Source organism: Indicator indicator, chromosome 22 (genome assembly GCF_027791375.1).
Source record: "Indicator indicator isolate 239-I01 chromosome 22, UM_Iind_1.1, whole genome shotgun sequence".
Lineage (NCBI taxonomy): Eukaryota > Metazoa > Chordata > Aves > Piciformes > Indicatoridae > Indicator > Indicator indicator.
The window spans coordinates 16,408,665-16,433,983 of record NC_072031.1 but is presented as its reverse complement, the minus strand read 5'-3'; the positions used below and the strand labels follow the sequence as shown (position 1 = coordinate 16,433,983).

At 52.5% G+C, this 25,319-nt stretch overlaps 2 protein-coding genes across 3 annotated transcripts in view; one reads left to right on the top strand and one right to left on the bottom strand.

The window, feature by feature from the left end:
- Positions 1-167: 167 nt before the first annotated feature.
- On the bottom strand, positions 168-14,962 carry CIAO3 (cytosolic iron-sulfur assembly component 3). Of its 2 annotated transcripts, XM_054390813.1 has the most exons (11): positions 14,882-14,962; positions 12,836-12,931; positions 11,856-11,999; positions 11,388-11,520; positions 10,268-10,402; positions 9,850-9,968; positions 8,227-8,356; positions 7,928-8,000; positions 3,535-3,672; positions 2,032-2,189; positions 168-1,055 (listed from the first exon to the last, which is right to left on the bottom strand). In XM_054390813.1, the coding sequence occupies exons 1-11, from the start codon at positions 14,945-14,947 to the stop codon at positions 817-819; spliced, it is 1,431 nt and encodes a 476-aa protein (XP_054246788.1). In that variant the 5' UTR covers positions 14,948-14,962; the 3' UTR covers positions 168-816. The 2 variants fall into 2 exon arrangements, with proteins under 2 accessions (XP_054246788.1, XP_054246789.1); XM_054390814.1 differs by lacking the exon at positions 3,535-3,672.
- LOC128974317 (mesothelin-like) overlaps positions 14,946-25,319 on the top strand; it is a 26,720-nt gene continuing 16,346 nt past the window's right edge. The window contains exon 1 of the mRNA XM_054390887.1: positions 14,946-15,070. Coding sequence (XP_054246862.1) covers positions 14,946-15,070 — 125 coding nt within the window. The remainder of the gene's footprint in view (positions 15,071-25,319) is intronic.

Here is a 25,319-nt window from a genome sequence, read left to right as displayed (position 1 = left end):
GTGGGGCCACAGTCTGCTGAAAGCCAAATCCTTCAGCAGCTTCAATTCATCAGTTCTGGGAGGGGCAGGGTGGTAAAGGGAGAGCAAATTTCATGGAATCCCAGACTGGTTTGGGTGGGAAAGGACCGGGAAAGCTCATCCAGTCCAATCCCCTGCAGCCAGCAGGGACATCCCCAACCACAGCAGGTTGCTCAGAGCCCAAACCAACCTGGGCAGGGATGGTTCCAGCCATGGGGCAGCTCTCACTTCCCTGGGCAACCTGGGCCAGGCTCTCACCACCCTTCAGTGTCAAACATCTCTTCCTTCTCTCCAGTATGAATCTCCCTTTCCCTCTAAGCCATCCCCCCCTTGTCCTGTCCCAACAGGCCCTGCTCAAAAGTCTGTCCCCAGCTTTCTTTATGTATTGAAAGGCTCCAAACCTTCTCTTCTCCAGGCTGCACAACTCCAACTCTCTCAGCCTGGGCTCACAGCAGAGCCCTTCCAGCCCTCCCAGCACTGCTGTGGCTTCCTCTGGCCCCACTCCAGCAGTCTCTGTCTGCTGTGCTGGGGACTCCAGACCTGCCCCAGAACTCCAGCTTTAGCCCTCAAAGCCAGCTTGATGCATTATTGCTGCCTGGGACATGTTTTAAGTCAGTGCTGGGCTTTATTTACATCACCTCCAAAATCCTAAAGCTGTAGGTATGAATACTGCCTGCATCCCACAAAGAGTCAGACATGGCAAGCTCCCAGTGACAGGATGGAAGTGGAGCTGTGTTTTGAGAGTATTTCAATAGAGTTACAAAGGCACTGAGTGTCTGAGCTTCACAGTGTGAGTCTTCACCACCTGATGTTCAGTCCAGTGCTGGCTTTCTCCACAGCATGGTACTGGGTGTGCAGAGCCTGCAGAGCCTTTTCTGACTCCACACCACCCAGCCACTGCTCATACAATTCACTCACAGCCTGGTTCTGCTCTGGGACTGCAGCCTGAAGAGACTCATACAACCTCTCCACCTGCTGAAGCTGGTCCTTGCTGGATTCCCCAGCTGCTTTGATCTGGCCACCTCCATTTAAACAGCCTGCAAGCAGCAAAGGGAGGAAATGTCACTGAGTTTAGGAACCACCTCAGCTTTAGCAGGGGGGAAAACCCCACCCCAGCTGCAGTTAATTTACTCTGCACCTGCAAGCAGTTACAGCAATGGAAACACCACTGCCATAGGGGTTTACTCCCCACTTGGTTAACAGCATCAGGGGGGCTTCAGTTCTGGAGAGGAGCTCTCTGGTGTGGTGTGCCCCAGGGCTCACAGCCTGCAGGCAGCTGCCAAGGCAGGCTGGGAGTGCCAGGAAGGCCTTGGGGAGCAGCAGCAGCAGCAGCAGCAGCAGCAGCAGCAGGGAGCTCTGGCTCTTATCTCCTGCCTCCAGAAGACAATCAGGGTGAGTACAGCCTTGGAGTCTCAACTGAAGAGAAGACAAATGTGCCTGGGCCGTGTCTGGGTTTGCTGGGGGGGAGGTGCACAGCGTGTGGTGGCCCCAAGAGGTGTCAGTGTTGAGCAGCCTCCGGGACTGGGACTTGTGTTCTTCAGAGGGCCCAGGGTGGCAGCTCAGTGTCACTTCAGGCTGGGTTCAAGCTGCCCCAACTCTCAGGTAGCAGATTCAGAGAGAAGCAGGAAGGAGGGAAAGAAGTGAAATAGGCAAAAAGAGATTTTCTTCACCAGCAGCCTCTAAGAGTGCAATTCTGTGCCCTTTTAGAGGAAGCAGCTTCTTGTACAGAAAAAGAGCTCAGGAAAGCAGGAGGCCCTGCTTAACAGCACCAATTACGGACACTTTGGGATTTAACTGCAGTTCCTGAAAGCCTGGAGAATTAGCAGCTCCTAGGTAGGAAAACACAGCCACAAACAGCTCTGAGCTGGTGCTGCTGTGACTGCCACACCTCAAGAGCCTGAAGGCTCTGCCACAACGTCCAGGATGTCAGAAGCTGCCTGGGGTTCTCCCTTCCATTTCAGCACATTGTAGGTGCAGTTTCCTCTGGCTCCTCCCAGCTGTGGGTGTCCTTACCTGCAGGGCAGGCCATGACCTCCACATATTGGTAGGGAGACTTCCCTCGTTTCAGCTTCTGCACCAGGTTCTGGATGTTTCGAAAGCCATAAGCCAAAGCAAAGTGGAGCAGGACTGCTCCATCCTTCTCCAGTGTCACCTCCTGGAAGTCCTTGTTCCTGAGGAAGCAGAGCAGAGAAAATGGCTCAGCCAAACTGACTTCTGTTTTCAGCTTCCAAGCTGAGCCCTGTGCTCAAATGAAGCTGTGAGTCAGAGCTTGGTGGAGGAAGCTGTCCCTGCCAGCCAGCCCAAAGAGAGGGGAGAAGCCCTGCAGAGGAGCTTCCAGCCTCTGTGAGGATGTGCTGAGGGACACCTGCACTGAACAAATCCTTAAAAGCCAAGCCAAGGGAGCTGAGCTCAACACAGGTTTCATTGTGACAGGCCTGCTGAGTTGGCTTCAGCCAACCTCCCCTTTATTGAGGCCACTGAGGAGTGAAACCAAGGAGCAAACCATGACTGAAGGCTTGCAGGCTCCTAAGGGCCAGGCTCCAAGTGGGAAATACCTGATCCTGAGAAAGGAGTTCAGTCATTTGATTTGTAACCAGTATTTCATGTGGAGACTCTGGGAGGGACCTGTCCCTTCTGCTTTTACACCAGAGAATCCTGACCACTAACAGAGGGACACACCTGCACAGCTTGGATGGGGCCTTGAGCCATCTGCTTGTAGTGGAGATGTCCCTGCCCATGGCAGGGGGCTGGAACTTGGTGATCTGTAAGGTCCCCCCAAACCCATTCTAGGATTCTATATCCATGTGACCTTCAGCTTCTTTAGGGGTCTGGAGCAGCTCTGATATGGGACAGGCTGAGGGAGCTGGGGGTGTGCAGCCTGGAGGAGAGAAGGCTCCAGGAGACCTCAGAGCAGCCTGCCAGGACCTGAAGGGGCTACAGGAAGGCTGCAGAGGGACTGTTCCCAAAGGCCTGCAGGGACAGCACCAGGGGCAATGGTTTGAAATGAGAGCAGAGCAGATTGAGATTGGATGTGAGGAACAAGTTCTGCAGCAGGAGGCTGCTGGAACACTGCAACAGGTTGCCCAGGGAGGGAGCTGAGGCCCCATGCCTGGAGCTCTTCAAGGTGAGGCTGGAGAAGGCTCTGAGCAACCTGCTCTAGTGGAGGATGTCCCTGCTGCCTGCAGGGCTTGGACTGGATGAGCTCTGGAGCTCCCTTCCAACCCAAACCATTCCATGATTCTAAACTACTCTAAAAATTGTTTGCAACTTGATACTGGGAAAAATTCCTCAGGCCAGAACAAAGTGTGTGGGTGGTGGAGGGGTCAGAAGTCTCCCAGGGAAAGGCTGTGGAGCATGGGCTGATTATCCCTGGGCAGCTGTGGGAGTCAGGAGCCAGTTCCCAGGCCTTGAAGAAAAATGTTTACCACTGCAAGGCAAGTTTGAGCCCCTCAACAAGATTACAGCATGAGAGAACTGCTGAAACCCAGGGACCCTGCAGGGCTTTCCCCTCCTTACTTTAAAGGTTTGTACTGAATTGTGTCCACTTGGATCCCAAAGAGCTCCTTGGCTGCATGCTTGTAGATGTGCTCCAAGTAGCCACCAGAGCCCCCTCCTGAGTGGCTTGTGAGCTCCTCTTCTGCAGCACCACTGAACCTGGAGACAGGGAGAGAGGGGTAGATGGGTGTGGGGCATCTCTGGTGGAACAGAACAGCCAGCATGACCACCAGCATGACTACCAAGGGCTGGGGCACTCAGAGCAACACAGCAGGCCCCACACCAGCTCCCTTGCAGCTTCTGGCTTTTCCCTTTCTCCTGGGAACCAATTATTTATAGCTCCAGAGCCCAGCATGGTTAACCCAGTGCTGCCCAGCATCCTTTAGGTCAAGCTCAGTGCAAATACTGTCCCTTGTCACCCCAAGGCCTGGCCCAGGCACTGCCAACCTAATCCTCATGTGTCAAACATGCACTTGGGGATGTTAGGAGTTGCAAGGTGATTGCCTGGCCTGTGTTTTGCTGGCTTCTGCTCCACACCTCTACAAAGACCATGGGTTGCACTTAGAATGGGAGAAGGGAGATAATCCCAGAACCCCAGCATGGAGGGGTTGGAAGGGACCTCTGGGGGTCACCCAGTCCAACCCCTGCTCCAGCAGGGCACCCACTGCAGCTTGCCCAGGGGCACAATGGCCAGGGGGGTTGGAAGCTCTCCAGACCAGGAGACTCCACAACCTCTCTGGGCAGCCTGCTCCAGGCCTCCAGCACCCTCACACCAAAGAAGTTTCTCCTCCTGTTCACATGGAACCTCCTGGGTTCCAGTTTGTGCCCCTTGCCCCTTGTCCTATCCCTGGGCACCACCGAGCAGAGTCTGGCCCCAGCCTCTTGCTGAGCATTGCTCAGCTCCCCTCTGGGGCTGCTATTCTCCAGGCTCAACAGCCTCAGACTGAGGAAGCTACAACATTTCTGTAAGACAGCTACTTTAGATGTGGTTGCTGGGACATGAGAGAAGAGGTTTGAGAGGCAGCAGTGCTGTGGCCACAGGCAGAGGGAGGTGAGAGCTGTGTTTGTGTGCTTGAGGTTTAGTGGTGGACAAAGCTACTGGTGGCAGGACACTGACTCCAGCCAGGGCTGTCCTCAGTGGGATCCTGGGTCTGGTGTTGAACACCAAAGGCTAACACAAGGTCTGCACTTCCAGCTCCTCACAAGTCATTGCAGCTCAGGCACATGCCAAACTCTTCAGAGGTCAGGCCAATGTTTCTGGAGAACAGCTCTCCAGCTGGGAGCCACAACAATGGCTTTTGTTAGAACATAACAAGAGGAGGGAGCTGCTTACAAGCACTCCTCAGGCAGTCACACTCCTGTGCTCCTCCTAACAGCTGCAGAGGGGACAACACTTGAGCTCAGGCCAAGCAAATGGAAGATGTTGCAGATAAAAATCTCAGCCCTGGAAGAACTGCAGAAGGCAACACTTCAGCTTGCAATCACCCCTCCAAAGCTATTTTTAATTTGCTCTTGTTTACAGGAACTGAGCTTCATTAACTAAATGTTTCAGTGTGTCTGGCCTCACGTACTGCTCCCATCTCAAAGCATGGCTGCCAGGAAGGCCTGCAGCAAGCATTAGAGCAGCAAGAGGCTGGAGATTCCTGGCACTTGAGCTCCTTCTTGCTGCCAAATGCAATAACCTCTTAATGGGCTTCTCCACGTGCTGGAGGCTGAGGCACAACAAGAGCCTTGGGTCTGCTGGGAGCGCTCCCAGTGCTGAGGGGTCTGAGCTGTGTGCAGGCAGCCCTTGGACTGACTGTGCTCAGGTTCACTGAGTTTAGAGGCTCTTGAGCACCACAAGCATGAGGCTTGGTGCTCAGAATGTCCTCCTCCCAAGCTGGCCAGAGATTTTTATCAGTTAGTTAGGCATTGAGCTCTATCTTATAACTGACACTTCCATAAAGTAATTTCCTGAGGGAACCAAATGCTTCAGAATTTGGTTTTTGGGTTTTTTTCCTTTGCCTTCCTGATCTTCTGTCAGTGGTGTAACAATAAAGCATGTAGAGGAGAACTTGTATAGAGAATCATAGAATGGGTTGGGTTGGAAAGGACCTCAAAGCTCATCCAGTTCCAACCCCCTGCCATGGGCAGGGACACCTCCCACCAGCCCAGGCTGCTCAAGGCCTCATCCAGCCTGGCCTTGAACACCTCCAGGGAGGAGGCAGCCACAGCCTCCCTGGGCAACCTGTGCCAGAGTCTCCCCATCCTCCCCACCCTCACTTCTTCCTCATCTCCAGTCTCAATCTGCCTTCTTCCAGCTGAAAGCCATTGCCTCTTTTCCTGTCACTTCCAGTCCTTGTCAAAAGTCCCTCCCCAGCTGCTCTTTTGGGACCCAACCTTGCAGACATTTCTTCCATCTGGGAATACTTCTCTTCTGAGCAATCTGAGCATGAGCCATGGAAAAAACAAAACCACCAAACCAAACTCTTAGTCCTGGAAAAGTGGCCCTAAATAGACCCATAGTAGCAAATGTTTTGTGTGAAACCTACCCCTCCTGCTCTGCTGCTCAGGACACAGTTTAATGGCCAGGGTGGTGTTAGGTTGATGCTTGGATTCAATGAGCTTGGAGGTTTTTTTCCAGCTGAAACAATTCTATGATTCCCTTCTGTGAAGGTGCTGAGCAAGTCCAGAGAAGGGCAATGAAGCTGGGGAAGGGTCTGGAGAACAGGGCTGGGGAGGGGCAGCTGAGGGAGCTGGGAGTGTTCAGCCTGGAGAAAAGGAGGCTGAGGGGAGACCACCTGGCTGCAAGGGGTACAGCTGAAAACAGACTTGTGGCACCTTCCCTCCATGTCCTAGATGTTGCACATTGGGTTATCAAAAACCTCTCCTACAAGCTTAAGGAGCCTGAGCAGTGCATGTTTGCATCCTGCACTTCATCAGCTGTGCTGACACTTCAGGGTTGCTGCCTTTCTGTCTACTGCTGTGCAAAGTGCTACAAAGCCATTTCTGAGCTGCAGAGGGGAGTGCTCTGCTTTAGCTTTCATTGTGGAACCACCACTGCACAGCAGTTTAGATGAGGAAAATATGATTTTAATGTTTCTTGCAGCCACTCAGATCCGTGTGCAGTTGTCACTTAACCAGATGTTCTTTTTCACTTGAAGCAACTCAATGCCCATCTGGACTGCACATGTTTGAGATCTCATTTCTTCTGCCACTAAAGACTCCTACTGATGAGCTGAGTGACCTAAATATTTCTAATATATGCTTGAATTCTGGAATCTTTACAGTAGCTCTGATCACTGGGAGCAGAGACAGGCAGCTGAGCACAGTGCAGTAGCAGGCTGTGCTTAGCAAACTCTTTAGCACTGATCCAGACTCTTACAGTTTCCAAAGTCTGCAGGTAAATTTTTTTGAGGGATTCCACCAGCTACAGGGTGAGTAGCAGAAGTGAAATTATTGCAATTTATACATCTCTGCACAATTATTCTGCCCTGAAATGATTCTAGCAACTTCAGTGACTTACAGAGAGAGCTGCTAAGCCTTGGCCTGCTAAAATCAGGGACAAAGAGTTACAGCTTCTCCAAAAGTGGAAATCCATCATGTGCTGGGAATTCAGGATTTGAAAGCACAATTGCACTGATCCAGGTGATGCAAGAAAACAAATGAAATGCAGACATTGTGTGGTGGAAGAGCAAACTGTGGTCAAGAATTCTGTAACTACTGGGTGAGAAAGAACCTGAGTGAAGGACCTGGGGGTGCTGGTGGGAAGGGAGCTGGATATGAGCCAGGTGTGCTCTTGCAGCTCAGAAGGCCAATGGCAGCCTGGGCTGCATCCAAAGCAGCGTGGCCAGAGATGGAGAGAGGGGATCCTGCCCCTCTGCTCTGATCAGAACTCCCCTGCAGTGCTGTGTCCAGCTCTGGAGCTCTCAGCACAGGAAGGACATGGACCTGATGGAGCAGGTCTAGAGAAGGCCATGAAAATGCTCAGGGGGCTGGAGCAGCTCTGCTACAAGGACAGGCTGAGGGAGCTGGGGGTGTGCAGCCTGGAGAAGAGAAGGCTCCAGGTACACCTCAGAGCAGCCTGCCAGGACCTGAAGGGGCTACAGGAAGGCTGCAGAGGGACTGTTCCCAAAGGCCTGCAGGGACAGGATGAGAGGCAATGGTTTGAAATGAGAGCAGAGCAGATTGAGATTGGATGTGAGGAACAAGTTCTGCAGCAGGAGGCTGCTAGAACACTGCAACAGGTTGCCCAGGGAGGGAGCTGAGGCCCCATGCCTGGAGCTCTTCAAGGTGAGGCTGGAGAAGGCTCTGAGCAACCTGCTCTAGTGGAGGATGTCCCTGCTGCCTGCAGGGGTAGGACTGGATGAGCTCTGGAGCTCCCTTCCAACCCAAACCATTCTATGATTCTATGTAAATGAGATGTTGTTCTTACATGGTATCCAGTGGGGCAGGATCTACATCTGATAGAGATACTCCTTCCTGTTCCAACAACTTGAGCACTTCTCCTAAGACACACACAAACCAAAAACCATTATTTTGGGGATGAAGGAAAGCAAGCCCCTCAAATCAAGGTATCAGCTGCACCTGCAGTCTTTACCAGGCCATGATGAGCATCATTAAAATGCAGGTAGGCAGTCACAGCCTCCATCAGAGACAAGGGGTTGTTAAAGCTGGCAAACACCCTGCCTTGAGGCTTCCAGAACTCAGCTGGGCTGCACTGGCTCCACTAACCTGTGGTGATCACACAGTCCACATCACGAGTTTGGTGCTCTTGGCTGAAGAAGTCTGGCCTGGAAGCCTCCAGCTTCTTGTCATAACAGGGCATCACTGTCACATGGTAGGTCTGGTTGGGTTGGAAGTGCTGGAAGAAAGGCAAAGCTCTGGAGCTGGACTGGCGAATACTGAACCCATCTTGAGGGAGAAGTTTTCCAGGTACAATGGAGAATCCCAGAATCCCAACTGGGTGGGGATAGGATGGGACCCCTGGGGATCACCCAGTCCAACCCCCTGCCAAGCAGGGCACCCACAGCAGCTTGCCCAGGGGCACAGTGGCCGGGGGGGGTTGGAAGCTCTCTTTAGGAGACTCTACAACCTCTCTGGGCAGCCTGCTCCAGGCCTCCAGCACCCTCACACCAAAGAAGTTTCTCCTCCTGTTCAGATGGAACCTCCTGGGTTCCAGTTTGTGCCCCTTGCCCCTAGTCCTGTCCCTGGGCACCACTGAGCAAAGTCTGGCCCCAGCCTCTTGTCCCCTACCCTTTACCTCTTGCTGAGCATTGACAAGTTTCCCTCTGGGGCTGCTCTTATCCATGCTAAACACCCAGAGCAGGGGTCTCCCCAGGCTCCCAAATGATGCCACTAATGCCACTCTGCCCCTGGCAATATTCCCCAGGATCACTGAACTTTATTCTTCTGTGCATACAGAGTGAGGTTCGGTTTTAAGAGAGGCATCCTTTAATTTGTAGCAAGTGTCAGCAGTGTGTCTTTTACAGCTTCCTACCCCCCACCTCTTTTTGCTTGCTCAGATGATCCAAACAAAATCAGTGAAGTGAATCTCTAATTCTGCAGTCAGAGAAGAAGCTTCCTCTGTGCTGCTAAACCCCAGCCCCTGCTCCAGCAATCAAGACAAGATCTGGAGTCAGATAAAAAAACCCAACAACCCAAACCTCATGACCATCCAAGAAATAAGCTCAGGCTGAGGAAACAAATCATTGACTCAAGGCCATTGTTTCAGTTGTCTTGTGCCAAAGATTCTGAGCAGCTGCCAAGGTTTGTTACAAGGATGCAGATGTCAGCTCTTACTTAATGCAAGTGTTAAACCACTGCTCATTAACAGACAATAAATCAGACCAAAACCAGTGGTGCTCAAGTTTCTTGCTAGGCTTTTAGCAGACCTCCACTCTTTAGGTATCAAATTTACGTTTGGCAAGAGTCCAAAGGTTAAAAGACTGAGAACAGAGCTGAGCCAAAGTGAACCACAACATGAAGCTGGGAAGGAGCAAGTCATTTGGAGAGGAGACACGACCTGCACGTAAGCACTGACTGCAGCTCCACCTTAGGATGCTTTCAATTATTCACCCACTTGAAAGAACATGAAAATCCCCCACACAGACAAGATGGGAGCACAAACACTCCACAAGGAAATGTCTCTTCCCATAGATCAAGAGGTTTCAAGCAGTGCATGCAGCCTGTGCTGAGTCTTGCTGCCCTAGTTGCTGACTTCTCACTAGGTACAATAGACGTGAGGAAGGTGCTGGCTTCTGCAGGGTAAGATTTACCTTTGGCCTCTACTGCAGCACAATTAAAAATACCAGCTTCAAGTGTTCCATTTGAGCACTGTATAGTTCAGACCCTCACCTGCTGTGCTGCAAAGTGGCCCTTGACCAAGGAGCCCATGACCTGCTGTGGGGACTTGGTGGTACTGATGTAAGGGATGATGAAGCTGCCGTGGGTTTTCTCTGCATAGCAGATCCAACCTGAGAAGAGTGGAATTAGCGAATTAAGTGAAAAAACTAACAAGCAGCCCTTGACTTGCCCCACTCTGTCCCCCACCCCAGGCCCAGAGCCCCTTCATGACCATGTTCAGCCCCACTGCAGCACACAGAGCAAAGGAAGCTTCACTTCAGAGCTCCCCAGGTGACTGTGGTGATCACTGCCACGGCTAACACCAAGATCTCTTGGGACTGTGGAGAGATAAATCCTCTAGCAGGGTTTTTGTGGATTTGTTTTTCTAGTGTCCTGTTCCTATGGCATTTGATTCAGTTTGATGTCCTACCTGGGCAGGCAGAAGCAAGCATTGGCAAAGCCTTTTTGTCCTCAGCTTGCCTTCGGAAGCGCCTCACAAACTCTCTCTGGCTCTCCAACAGGCTGAAGTTTCTGGAGAAGGTGGTGTCAAAAACATAGTGCACCCCTGGGCAGCAGAGAGGCTGTGTTAGAGCTGCCAGCAAGGGTGTGGCAGACACAACAGTTCAGAAGATCTTACCCACAGGTGTGTAAGATGGACCCACGTCACGCAGGGAGTTGAGCACAAGGGACAGGGGGGCTGCAGGTGCAAAATATAAAGCTTCTTGTGTGACTGAGGTTGTGGACCTCTGGCCTTATGCTTAATGCTAATCATGAGCCCATCCTAGGCTGCATCCAAGGCAGTGTGGCCAGCAGATCCAGAGAGGTGATTCTGCTGCTCTGGGGAGACCTCCCCTGCAGGGTTGTGTCCAGCTCTGGGGCCCTCAGCACAGGAAGGACATGGACGTGATGGAGAAGGTCCAGAGGAGGAGCACAAAAATGATCAGGGGGCTGGAGCAGCTCTGCTACTAGGACAGGCTGAGGGAGCTGGGGGTGTGCAGCCTGGAGAAGAGAAGGCTCCAGGTACACCTCAGAGCAGCCTGCCAGGACCTGAAGGGGCTACAGGAAGGCTGCAGAGGGACTGTTCCCAAAGGTCTGCAGGGACAGCACCAGGGGCAATGGTTTGAAATGAGAGCAGAGCAGATTGAGATTGGATGTGAGGAACAAGTTCTGCAGCAGGAGGCTGCTGGAATAATGCAACAGGTTGCCCAGGGAGGGAGCTGAGGCCCCATGCCTGGAGCTCTTCAAGGTGAGGCTGGAGAAGGCTCTGAGCAACCTGCTCTAGTGGAGGATGTCCCTGCTGCCTGCAGGGGTAGGACTGGATGAGCTTTGGAGGTCCCTTCCAACCCAAACCATTCTGTGTAAAATGTAAAGCTCCTTTCTTCCATCACTCCAAGTTTATTGAGTGCTGAGGTTGTAGTCATGTTGGCTTTTAATTAATGCTAATCATGACTCCATAAGGAGGTTAAATCACATCAGTCTGGTGCTCTCTTAACAGTTAGGCTCAACACAGACCCCAGATGAACAGACCACCACCACCACCACACACTTGCCTAAGCTCTTCAAGAATGCTGTCAACTTCTTTGCTGTTTCCAGAACACCCATTTGACATCTTGCAGCCAGGGAAGCTCTGGACTGTGGTGAAACAGAAACCACCACCAATTTCTGTTCCCTGGGAGCAGCACTCTGTGAAATAAACCCCAAACAGCACCCTGGTTCAGAAGACATTAATAGAGCACAAGCAGAACTTCCAGAACAAGCAGAACTTCCTTCCAGCACATTAGAACAGCAGGAAGCATCTCCCAGCTTAACTCTGAAGTCAGCAACTTACTAAAGATCCTTCCCAAACCCATCATTACCTATTAAAAATCATTAAAACACAGCAGAGCATCCTCAGAACCTTCCAACCATTGCAACTGATGTTATGTTTGCTCTTTCCATGCTTGTGTCTGCAGATGCATCCCACCAGTCTCAACAGATCTCAGACTCTGAAGGCTCCCTGATCAAGAGCTGCCACCCACCTTGTTAAAAGCCAGCACTTTGCAGAGCTCTTCATGGCTCTGTTGAGTGATCAGAACACTCTCTGCTGAGGTGATGCAGCCACTGCAGGCTAAACAGTCATTCAGGGTGATCTTAGCCTTTTCCAGCTTCTGTGCTCCTCCATTCTAGAAAGAAACAGCTCAGACTCAGTTCTGCTCACAGCACAGGGTTAGGCAGCAGTTTTCCCACCTTTACTACATCCAGTAACAAAGATGTTGACCTTTTTATGCTCTTGTTTTGTCACTAAAAAAAAAAAATAAGGAGAAACAAACAAAAAGTATCCTTTCTGTTTAGCATGATGAGGAGGCAAAGCTTTGAAGTTTGCTGCTTTTAATAAGGTTTGTTAGCCCCCAGCTGCACATATATGCTGAGGGACTTCAGGAACATCTTAGCAAGACCAAGAACATGCATCAGGATTTAGACTTAGGCTGGAGGCCTGGATGGCAGCGTGGCAGAGACAGCATCTGGCTTTCCCACTTGAAGGAAGTATTTCTCCTTTCTATCTGACCTGAGTAAGTCAATTTTCCCCTGAGACTCTCCCCTCAGACATCATTTCTCAGCAAAGCCAGAAACAATTAGGTGCTGCTAAATTAAAATTATAAAATAATCATAGAATCATGGAATGGTTTAGGTGGGAAGAGACCTTTAAAGCCCAACTAGTCCAACCCCCCCTGCAGTCAGCAGGGACAGAGCAGGTTGCTCAGAGCATTATTGATGTCAGTTAGTTGCAGGGCATAAAGCACTGACACAAAGTGAAATCATTTCTGACAAACCTAGGAAATTAAAAAGTTGGACTTGGGAAAACATAAATAAATATGAGAATGTTGGCAGCAATAGCAACACTTTTCCAGCCTCCTGGTCCTCTCTGAAGCCATTAATAGCTGTAGATTATTCAAATATTTCAGAGCAGACTCAGGTTTTGTGGCTGGTTTACAGAAGACTGAGTTCAAATCACACATACCTGATCAATCTGAAAGTAGCTTCCATCTGCTTCGATTTTGATCTTGGCTGCTGCTTTTCCAGGCTTCTTCTCCACTTTTACAGGTTTGATACATTCCTGAATGAGAAATAAAAGCCCAGAAGGGAGGAGATGGGCCATGAGGAGGGAGATTGAACAGGAACTAGAATGATCAAGCACTAGTTTTAGAGTGAATGCTGCTTACTGCCCCTTAAGGGATGCTGGATTTGCCTACAGCATCTCTAACTACCAAGAGAAAACACAAAATCAAACCCTCCTTACCCCCTTTTTGCAGAAGGAACACTCTTCCAGCATCAGAGCAAAAAGAGAGGCCAGCCCTGCCAGTCTTGCTGAAGATCACAGCTGTGCTTTACAGAGCCTTGGGAGGCTCAGGGAACAGCCTGCCTGCACAGCCCTCCCCTCTCAAGCCCTACCAAGATCCTGCATTCCTCATGGCAAATGTTGAGGCAGGGGGTGGGGTCACCAGCATGTGGCTACTGCCAATGAAGTCCCACGGAAGGGCTCTGATGACCTCCAATGGACAGCTGCCAGCTTGCTGTACTCTTCAGTGATGAAGTCTCCAGGGAGTTGTTGCATTCTGTGGGATTTTTGTTGTTCAGGCTCCTCTGCAGCTCCCTAGCCCACTTCTACAGCTACGACTCTCTGCCTTTTGCCATCCTTGCTCTGCCAACACCTTCAGCTTTCCTCTCCCAAACTAGAATCACAGAATGCATCAGGAGGGAAGGGACCCTCGAAGGTCACCATGGCCAAATCCCCTGCAGTGAGCAGGGACTTCCAGCTGTATTACACTTTGAAGAGCCAGAGACCATCAGGAACAATTCATTCTGATTCTTCACTGACTAAAGCAACAATTTTTACTTGAAACAGCAAAGCAGGCTGCATTGCTTAGGTGAGAGACTGCAGTAGCACTGCAAGGAGAGTTCATGGGGGTTGCTATGCCTTGTCCCACTGCTCTCACTTCAGGAGTTTTTTTCTGCTGTATTTGTCAGCAAATACCTCCAGGATTAAGATTCTGTACTTTTGCTACTGCTTCAAGACTCCAAAAGGAAGAGGCTTGACCTACCCTTGCTGCTCATTGCCACCACTGTGCCATCCACTTCTGAACACTGGCATAGACTCACAGAATCCCAGACTGGTTTGGGTGGGAATGGATCATTCAAGGTCATCCAGTCCAAACCCTTGCAGCCAGCAGGGACACAGAATCGCCAAATGGTAGAGGTTGGAAGGGACCTCTGGAGATCATTGAGTCCCCTGCCACATGAGCATCTGTGTGCAAAAACACTGTGCAAGAAAACCCCTTCAGGGTTGTTTTTTGAGGGTGGTGCAGATTAACATTTCATCAGCCTGTTTCCAGACTGGGGTGGGAATAACCAACTGGCTGCTGGGCAATGAATTCTGGAGAAGGTAAGGCTGAGGGGAGACCTTACAGCTTTCTGTAACTCCCTGAAATGAGGTTGGAGTGAGTTGGGGGGTGGTCTCTCAAGTCACAAGTCATAGGACAAGAGGAAACAGCCTCAAGTTGTGCCAGGGGAGGTTTAGGTTGGATATTAGTAAAAATTCTTTCCTGCAAGAGTGGTCAGGCATTGAATAGGCTGCCCAGAGAGGTGTTTATGAAACGTGTGGCCATGGCACTTTAGGACTGGCTCAGCGGGCATCGTGGTGCTGGGCTGATGGTTGGACTGGATGATCTTTAACGATTCCGTGACTCTGCCTTGGGCTGCTTAGAGCGGCTCTCAGGATCAGCGCTGCTGCCCTCTCTGCTCCCCGTGTGCCGCTGCAAGTGACAGGAAGCTCTCTCCGTGTTTTGTTTTCCTTTCGCTATTTAACTAGCAGCACCCAACGGACATCTGGAAGAGCCTTTGGCTTCCTCACGCTGCTGTCCCGACCCGGGGCTCGGCCCCAGGGCTGTCATCCACCTCCCTTCAGCGCCATCTTCTCGTCCTCCCCAGGCGGCGCTGGCGGTGCAGGCCGACCCCACGAGTGCCCTCACACTGCCACGACCCGAGGCAGCCCCCGGCCCGCACCCACCTGCGAGGGCCCGATGTAATCGTCCAGGTCCGTCAGCTGCAGCACCCCGCTGAAAGGAGACGCCATGGCGGCCGCGCCGCCGCCAAGCGCGGCAGCCGGGGAGGAGGGCGGGGCCACAGCGTGTCGTGCAAAGGGCCGCGCCCCCACGTGTCGTAAAAGGAGCTGCGCCACACCACCGCAAAGCGTGGCGTAGCGCGTGCGCGAGCTGTGGCGGATTGCACGGGCTGGGAAGGGGCCCGCGGAGGTCGCCTGCTACAGCTCCTCTGCGCTGGGCAGGGACACCCCCGCTGCGCGGGGCCCCGAGCGGGAACGTCTGCAGCGCTGGGGAGGCTCCACCCCATCCCCGGGCAGCCTGTTCTGGGGAAGGGGAGGAGAGGAAAGCTGGGAACAGCCCTTTAGCAGGGTCTGCTGTCAGAGGGGTGATGGTTTGCACTGAAAGAGAGCGATTCAAACAGAGAGAAGGAAGGGCTTTTTGGCACCGAGGGTGGTGGGAGCCTAGCCCAGGTAGCCCAGGGGGGTGGGAGCTGCCCCATGCCTGGCACCATCCCAGGTCAGCTTGGCTGTGGCTCTGAGCAGCCTCCCTGGTTGGGGATGTCCCTGCTGGCTGCAGTGGGTTGGACTGGATGGGTTGTAAAGGTCCTTTCCACCCCAGAAGATTCTGTTACTCTGTGATGTTTTGTGTGTTAGAGGTTCCAGGCTCAGTGTGAGACATGAAAGAGCTCTTTGAGGCCAGTTTTATTTGTGTGTGAAGCAATGGAGAAAGTGGTACAAGAGTTTTGTGAGGTTGCTGCTGTAAGGCTGCAGTGCTGTCCAGATGAGAGCTTTGCATCTTCTCAATTTCAGACCCCTGCGTGAAGATTTTCCTGTGTCAGTGGTGCTTCACCAGAAGCCTTGCAGAGTGCAGCCAAATATGTGTCAACAGGAGCTTTATTTAATAAGAATATCTCTTTGGACTGTTGTGCAAGTGCCCTGAGCTACCTAGGTTGAAACTAAGGGCAGTGTGCTGCAGCAGTGGTAGGAAGAATGAAAGGGGAAAGTGATTGTACCTTGGCCCTGACCCTGAAAATGTTGGGGTTTTGTCCTTGCACCTTCCAAGGCTCTGGTTCAAATGTGAAGGTGAAGCTCTAGACAAAAAGTCCACCAGCCTGGGCTGATTTGTCTGTGACTTCAACATCCTGCAAATGCAGCTCTAAATTACTGTGAAGAAGCAAAGGAGCTCTGAGGAAGGTGAGCACCCTTGGTGGTTGAAGTGTTGTGTATCATTCTCTGTGCTGGAAAACCTCATCATTTAGGGACCAGATCTCATCTTGCACACCAGGGTTTAGTAGCCAGAGGGGGAGAACACAGCAGAAAAAAATCCAGTACCTGTGGGTTTTCATTCATGCTGGTGCTTGTCTGGTTGCAGGAGGTGCTGAAATAAATATTAAAGCACCTAATCAGCTCTGAATCCACAGAGAGCATCCCCAGAGACAATGATCTGGTGAAGGGTCTGGAATAGCTCTTCCAGATAGCTTTCCCATAAACCTGCTTGGAAATGTGCTACTAGTGGAGGAGATTCCCAAGGGAAGAGAGACAGTCAGAAAGTCAGCTGTGGAGAAGGTTACAGTTGAGTTGTGCAAAGTACTGGGGACAATCCTGCTGCTCCCTCAGAACAAACTAGGGCTGACCCAGAGGGGCTCCCCAGCTGACTCTGTGTGGGGATTGATGCTGAGCTTACAGCAGAGTGAACAACAGAAATCCCTGCCAAGTTTGGCACAGCCTTTCCCTCATGTGAGAAACCTCTCTGTACAGTGGGAGGGATTCTGCCCTCAGGCAGACAAGGAGTAACCTTTTGGGGTACTTTTGCTCTGTAGGTAGGAGCCTTCTGGGATTTGCTGTGCTCCTTTTCCCCTAGCTAGGCTTGTCAGTCAGGGGAAGCTCCGAGGCTCAGATGTGGTTGGTTTTGACTTGGTGCAACACAAACATTGCAGAAGAGATCACAGGGGACAGAGGGAGGCAGAACTCAAGGAAAATCTCTTGTGTAAACCTCTGGAAAAGTCAGAATGATCTCTGATGCCATTTGGCCTTTTTATCCTGTCATAATCATCTCCACTTCTTTGTGCTGCTGTCTGTGACACTTCCTTTAGCTCTGAGTGCCCTGTTGCCAGAGCAGGGTTTGCTCTGGAGCTGCTGCAACAGGAGGTGAGTCAGGACTGGGTTTTAGCCCTGAGCTGACTGAAGATTCATGGTGCTTGAAGGTAGGCAGGTCCCTGGGACCCTTGGCTTTCCTCCTTGGCAGCTTGGAAGTAACCTCAAGCAAAAGCCTTTTAGCTGAGGGTGGATGGGTCTGTAAAACACAACCCTTCAGTCTCAGGCCCTGGTGACCCCCTGGCATCTGCAGGTAACACCTTGAGGTCAGGAAGGTCTCTTCTCACACCTTCCACATGTAACTGAACGCTTAGGCAAACAGGGGTGAGCCAGGCTGGTTGTTGACCCAACTGTTGCCTTGTTTAGTGAAAGTCGTCCCCTTGACTTCAGCAAACAGCCACCTAACACCAGGAAGGCAGAGAGCTCCCAGGGCTGGAGGTCACCTGTGCACTTAACACATTCTTTGAGAGATTACTCTGAGATAAGACCCAGCCCTGTCACTTGGGAGCTCTACTTGCATTGAGGAGAGCTCTGAGGGCAGAATTTCCACTCGGTCACATTCGGAACCAGGAGCTGGTGTGAACCAGGACAAAGCTGAGTGGTGTTGGATGTGCTGAGGGTTAGTGAAGTGAGTTTTGATGGCCCTTGTGAGTAGCAGAGGAGCTGGGCTGTGGTGTGAGCTCCATTAGTAAAAGCTTGTGTCCCATCCTGGGAGGGAGACCTGGCTGAGCTGAGAAAGCACAAAGCCCCTTTTGTTCTGGGTGAAAAGCTGGGGGAGGTGCAGTGGCTTTGGGCTGAGCAGGGGGTGTGGTGTGTGCTGGTGCAGAAGGGGCTGGAGATGATGTATTGTCTCTTGTCACACCTGGCTTAGCAGGAACACCTCGGGGAGCCCATTGTACACTTGAGTGCTGCTGCAGAACACTTCAGCCACACTTGGTGCTGCACAGAGTCAGGTCTGGTGAGAAGCTACTGACTTGTGAGGAGCAGTTGTTCAGCCTGGGGGTAAAGAGGCTGAAGGGAGACCTTCTGACTCCCTACAGCTCCCTGAAAGGAGGTTGGAAACGACCTCAAGTTCCCTCAGGAGAGGTTTAGGTTGGACATGAGGAACAATTCCTTCCCCAAAAGTGTTGTCAAGGCGTGGCCCAGGCTGCCCAGGGCAGTGGTGGAGTCCCCATCCCTGGAGGGGTTTTAAAGCTGTGGAGATGTGGTGCTGAGGGCCATGGGTTGGTGGTGCCCTGGCTGTGCTGGGGTAAGGCTTGGACAGGATGATCTTAAAGGTCTCTTCTAACCAAAACCATTCTGTGATTCTAAGACTGTCCCATGGTACAAGCTTTGTCTCAGTCATGTCCCACTCCTGCCCATCCAGGGCAGGTCAGGCTGGATAAAGCTCTGAGCAACCTGCTCCAGTGGAGAATGTCCCTGCTGAGTGCAGAGGGCTTGGACTGGATGAGCTTTGGAGGTTCCCAAACCTCCAGACCATTCTGTGAGGGCTAAGATCCTCCTCAGAGGCAGGCTGGCTGCTCCCCTCTCAGCCTGGGTCAATCCAGTTGCACCATGGCACAAGTGGAGGGCTGGACAGTCTCAGTGCCTCCTCCCAGCTCTTGGATAAGAGAAGATCTCTAGTTGTGGGCTCTTGAGAGCAGGTTTCAGCAGCATTGCTGGTACACACTCTGTGTCCCCTTTGCCTGCTGCTGGGCAGCTTGATGCTGCAAAAGCAGAGAAGCTCCAGCTCCAGCTCCAGAGAGCTTCCAGCCTTGAACTTGGAGCCTGTGAGTCCAACTGCTTACCAAATGATGCACTGCAAGCTGATACAGATCTGGGTGGCTTAGGACAGGTGTTGGTGAGAGTCAGTTTCACACTGGTATTTCATGGACTTGAGTCAGGCATAGTTGATTTCTGAATCTGAGTCAGCCTAGTCCCTGGCCTCTCTTGATGCTGTTCCACACACAGGAGTTACAGGTGGGCATGATGGGGCAAGCCTGAGGCTGGGACAGAGCTGGTCTGTGGGAAAGGCATCAATGAAGTGACCAAAGCTTTGCCAAGTCTCAGGATGCAAAGTTGCTCTGCTAGGTGCAGAGAAATTACTCAGCTCTTGAAGCAGAGCAGCCAACAGGGATGGGAGAGCCCAGGAAGTTATGTCCTAGGATCTCTGCAGCAAGGAGATAAATGAAGGTTTGTTGAAGGAAAGACCACTCCTGGTGCTAGGGAGACAGGGATGCCTGGGATTCCAGTTCTGGAGCCACTGGAAAACATCCTTCCTGCTTAGGGTTCTCACTGCTGTGGTGCTTAAGGAGCTGCTGCAGTGGGTGCTGCTGCAAGAGCCCACATGGCACCTGGGTGCAGATGCTGCCCACCTTGGCATGAGGCTGCTGTGCCCTCAGCACCTCAGCAGGGAAAGATTTGCAAGGAAAGAAAACAGGAGCACAGAATCCAGAATCGCCTAGGTTGGGAAAAACCTTTGGGATCACTGGAACCCAGTAACAAGGGATAGGACAGGAGGCGGTGGCTGCCAGTTACCCCAGGGCAGGTTTGGGTTGGACACTAGAAGAAACTCCTTCCCTGAAAGGGTTCTCAAAGCCTGCCCCAGGCTGCCCAGGGAGGTGGTTGGATCCCCAGTGGTGTTTCAGAAGCAGATGTGGTGCTGAGAGGTGGCTTAGCCCCAGCCTTGCTGACTTAGATATGCTTGGACTGGATGATCCTGAAGGATTTTCCATCCAGGACGATTCTGTGATTCCTGTGATCTGGAAGTGGGCTGCCTGGCCAGCAGGGCAGCTGCCCTGTGGTTCTGTCTGGGCTTTCCCAGGAGGAGGTGACTAAGGTAAGCAGAAGTTTTGAGAGGGTCAAATACTTCAACTCCACTGAAGCAAAGTCTCCTGACGTCAGATGTGTCTTGAGGAGGAAGGTGGTGCTGGAGTGGCTCTGGCCTTGGGAGCACAGCTTTAGCTTAGTACTTCCTTGTGCTGCCAGGGACATCCTGGGTACAGCAGAGGGCTAGGAGGGTGCTGAGGGCACTGGAACATTTCTCTCATGAAGAAAGGCTGAGGGACTTGGGGCTTTTTAGCCTGGACAGAGAAAACTGAGGGGAAACTCGTAAATGGTTATAAATACTGCAAGGGTGGGTGTCAGGAGGATGGGGCCAGTGACAGGACAAGGGGCAGTGGGCACTAACCTGGGCATAGGAAGTTCCATCTAAGCATGAGGTGGAACTTCTTCCTTTTGAGGGTGCTGGAGCACTGGAGCAGGCTGTCCAGAGAGGTTGTGGAGTCTCCACCTCTGGAGTCATTCAAAACCTACCTGGACCCCATGCTGTGCACCCTGTTCTAGGTGACCCTGCTGTGGCATGGGGGCTGGCCTAGATGATCTCCAGAGGTTCCTTCCAACCCCTATCCTTCTGTGATTGTGTGCAGGGCTGGGAGGGAATCCACTGCTCCTGCCTAAGCAGCCCCAGCTGAGGCTCAGTGCTTCTGTGCTGTCTCCTAGGAGTGAGAAGTGTTGGCAAATAACAGACATTTCTTTGTCCTGTTGAGCATTTGCATTCTCAGGGGTTAGAGGTGTGTCCAGTGCTCCACATGCATCCTGTAATTGCAGCTGCAGGTTGGAGATGCCAGAGACACACCCTGCTGTACCCAGTGAAAAGCAGCTCCCCCTGCTCACAGCTCTGCACACCAAGTGCCCAGGGTTGGAGGTAAGTGCCAGTGGGATGGTGCAACCTGCTCTGCTCTGCCCTGCCAGAGGGGAGCTGGGCTTCAGAGCATCAACTGCAGGGATCCACCTGAGCTAACTCTGAGTTTTCTGGGTGCAGCTCTGTGCTTCCCCAGGCAGAGCAGACCCTCAGGAGTTCCTTGTGTGCTTTGGGCCTTGTTTGAGATAGGCTTTGAGAAGTGTTGTTGGTATAAGTTTGCTTAGAGACAGTCACTTCCCTGCTCCAAACCTGGGTTTGCAATTGAGTATTCTCTTCTTCTCTGAATAGAACCAAAACTGGCACCCAGGAGGTTCCACCTGAACAGGAGGAGAAACTTCTTTGGTGTGAGGGTGCTGGAGGCCTGGAGCAGGCTGCCCAGACAGGTTGTGGAGTCTCCTGGTCTCGAGAGCTTCCACCCCCCCCTGGCCATTGGGCCCCTGGGAAAGCTGCTGTGGGTGCCCTGCTGGAGCAGGGGTTGGAGTGGGTGATCCCCAGAGGCCCCTTCCAACCCCCCCATGCTGGGGTTCTCTGTGATTGTGAGATTATTCCTGTTTGCCTTTTCCTGGCTGCACTAAGGTGATTCCTTGCACATGAGGGCACTCAAGACCCCTCCAGCAATGCCACCTTTACTCCCAGTGCTGAGCTTCCTCCTGTTGGTTGGTGAGTATCACTGTGAGGGTGCTGGGTGTGCTGGGAGGACTTGCCTTGCCATGTCTCTGTCCAGCACAAGGACACAGATTGCCTGGGGAAGTTAATGACTCTTCATGCAATTGCTTTGAACACCTCCAGGGGTGGGGACTCCACCACCTCCCTGGGCAGCCTCTTCAGTGGGGACTGTATGAAACTAGTAGAAGCTTCAGAGCTAAAAGCAAGATGGGAATGGAAGCATGGTGAGCCTGGCCTCCCAGCCTGCTCACTGGTGCACAAGGGATGCTGGGGAAGGACGTCCTGGAGAGAAGATTGTCCCTGGAGTGTTGTTTCTGCCCCTTTCCTTGCCTTTGCTCTCTGGAGAGAGGGTTGCAGGCAGTCCCTCATGCCAGCTAATACACCCCAGGTGTGTGCCCTGCCAGGCTGACCCAGGGTGGGTAGGGCACTACTTCATGTCTGCTGTCAATCAGAGAGGTCTGGCAGGGATGATTCTATGAAATCCTGTGTCAAGACTGCGGAACAGGAGAGTGGTGTGCAGGGTCTGCTGAGGCAGGCAGGGCTGGGCTGTGGGAGTGAGCTTTGGCCTGGCTCTTCTGCTAAAATCATGGCTGCTTGCCTTGCAGGGTGGCAGGAGCCTGCTGCAGCATCTGCTGGCACACACCTGGTAAGGGCAGCTGGGGGTGAGAGAGGTCTTTGCTCTACCCAAGGCCTTGCTGGCAAAGTGTGTGTGGGCTGGTGGCCAGGCTGCAGGGTGTGGGAGTTGGTGACCAGGGTGGGCCCCATCCTGGCAGCAGTGGCTTGTTGGGAACCAGCTGCTGCAAGCCAGATCCAGCACTGTGAGTGTGGAGGTGGATCTGAGAGCTCTTGCCCTTCCTGTTTCCCAGGCAGGGAGTGGGATGGGGCTGGCTTCTCCAGGTCTGTGCAGGGCTTCAGTGCAAGCACAGCACCAGACAGGTCAGGGAAGGTGACACTCAGTGACCAGCCTCAGATCATCAGGAGCAGAGCCCATCCCATTGAGCCTCATGCCTGGGTGATGTGGGACTCGCATAACCCTGGGCTTGCCAGGGCTCTGAAGCACAGAGCCAGCACTGGCAGGAACTTGGCAGATGGCAACTTCTTTGCATGGGGAGATTGGGAGCTCTGAATCTGGGCACTGGTGTGTCCTCAGGCCAGCTCCAAGTAAGATGGTGGCAGTGAACATGCTTGGCTGGCTGCAATGATCACAGAAATGTTGTGCTCCTGTTCCAACTGCATGCTGAGATCTCTCTTCTCTTTCTCCTGGCACAGTGCTCCAGCTCTCCTGGCAATGGTGAGTCTCTTACCAAGGAATCTCCATGAGGAAGATTCAGACCTGGCTCTGTATGCACAGTCCTATCACAGCTCCTTTATCTTTGTCTTTCTCTCTGTTTTTGGGGAAGCAGAACCTGCCCTGTGTGCTTCAGTGAAGAGGTATGGGAACCACCAGCCAAGGAGCATGGCAGTGATCTCCTTGGCAGTGGCACTGGTTTGTTGGGGATGTCACTCTGGGGGGAAGGAAGCCTCTGAAAGCAGGACCAGGACCACAGAAGCACAGAGCAGAATGATCTTAAAGGTCTTTTCCAGCCAAAACAATTCTAGGATTCTAAGGCTGGAAATGACTTCTAAGATCTAAGCCAAGGCAGCAGCACCACAGCCACTAAGCCCTGTGCCAAAGTGCCATGGCAGTACCATATCAGCTTCTCCTGCAGAGTCCTAGGAGTGCCTGTGGGCAGGGAGGGCTCTGGTTGCACTCATTGAAACAGGGGAGGGAAAATTCCTTCCTGGGGCATTGTCTGTGCAGGACAAAGAAAGGCAGGGCAGGCCCCTGCTGTGTCAGCAGCTTGTTGCTGGGGGGGAATTACTGCTCCAAGAACCTTGGCACTGCTGCTGAGCTTAGCTGGGCAAGCAGTGGGGGCCTGAGAGTCAGAACAGGTCCTCTTCAAAGCTGCACTGAGCTTGATTTCCACCCAGGGGTCAATGGTTTTCACATCCCCTCTCTCTGGGGGTGCCAGCAGATCACTGCCATCCTCAGTGTGACTTGTTGTGTGTTTGTCCTGTGGGCTCTGCCTCCTGGATGTGGCTGCCTGGCATCATTCCTGCTCCTCACTGGCTGTGCTGGGCCCCCACCAAGCTTCAGCAAGCACCAGCCTGTGGGCAGGGGTGTCCAGACACCTTCCCCTGCCTGCTGGGGGTAGGGCAGTTCTGCCTCCTGCCTGTCTTTGCAGATGTTGTTTGCACAGTGCTAGCTGCCAGCAGTCCTGCCCCCAGCTGCTCCGGGTCTGGGGCATGGAGGTGATGCCTTTGTGTTTGTTTTTTTGCCACCAGTGTCAGCCAAGAGATGCTTCATCAGGTAGCTCATGGCCAAGCTTCTCTCTGCAGCCTCACTTTTGGTCAATATGCCTGTGCTGAGGTAATGGCAGTGTGTGCTTCATGCAATCAGACTGGTTTGGGTGGGAAGGGACCTGGAAAGATCATCCAGCCCAGGCCCCTGCAGCCAGCAGGGACACCCCCAACTAGAGCAGGCTGCTCAGAGCCCCAGACAGTGGTTCCAGGGATGGGGCAGCTCCCACCTCTCTGGGCAACCTAGGCCAGGCTCTCACCACCATCAGGGTCAGAAATTTCTTCCTTCTCTCCAGCCTGGATCTCCCTCTTTTAGTTGAAGCCATCCCCCGTTGTCCTGTCACCACATGCCCTGCTCAAAAGTCTGTCTTCAGCTTTCTGATCAGCCCTTGAAGCACTGCAAGGCCACCAGAAGGTCTCTTGGAGCCTTCTCTTCTCCAGGCTGATCAGCCCCAACCCTCCCAGCCTGGCTTCCACCTCCCAGCATTGTGGTGTCCTTTGGCCCTGCTCCACCAGGTCCCTGTCTGTGCAGTTTTATTTCCTTTCCTGGTGATGCCATTTCTATCTGAAATGACTTTATTCTGTCAGCTGCACTGACAACAGTTTGGGTTTCCCTAGAAGTATTTGTGACAACAAGAGGTCATTTCTGCAAATGCTTATTGGTGAGTGGTTGGTTGGTTTACACTGAAAAAAATAAACCCCATGTTTCTGGTCTGAGAGAGCTCCCTGGGGAAGTTTCCACTTCGCTCAAGCAGCCTTTTAGAAGAATCACTTTTATGGGAACCCATCTTGAATGCAGTTTTTCCAGGGGGGAGCACAGGTTAAGCAGCAGAAGGATCCAGCATTTGGAGGTTAGGTGTAGAGACCTGCTCCAAGGCAGTGCCAGCTGGATTTTGTTTTGACTCTCCTGTCAGCAGGTTTCCTCCCCTCTGAGTGCTGGATGCTCCCCTGTGGTGTGGTGCTGAAGCAATCCTGCAGGAGGTGCAATGCTGCAGCATCTCTAGGTGTTGCACACCTTCCATTATATGTGTGGATTTCCCTTCTCTCTTCCAGAGTGCTTGGCTCCAGGATCTTCAGGATGATTTCCTCATAATCTTATATTCTTGCCTTGCCCCTAACCCTGCCAGTGCCATGGATCCAGACTATTCCATTCTGTTCTTCTCCAAATATGACACCAGGAAGCTTGTAGCTGCCCTGACTAGGTTCAGCCAGAGGGTGGGTATCACACAGCCAGCTGTTTGCTCACCTGCTGTCAGTGCTCTCATTATCATGGCCTTAGCTTTTGCCTTTCATGGAATCCTGCAATGGTTTGGGTGGGAGGGGACCTTTGAAGCTCATTTGGTCCAACCCTCTTGCAGTCAGCAGGGACATCTGCAACTAAATTAGGTTGCTCAGAGCCCAGCCCAGCCTTCCCTTGAGTGCTTCCACAAATGGGAACTCTAAGGCACTGTTCAATCCACAGAGCTCCACCAGCACAGCAGAGTTCTGTGCTGGGATGACAGAAATCCCAGCCGTCAGCTCATGTAGCTTTTGCCAGCTGCAGTGACAACACAGTCCTGGGGTTCCAGCATGGATTACAGGCTGGCTGGGCTCAAACTGCAGAGATCTTGCAGTGGTGGAAGG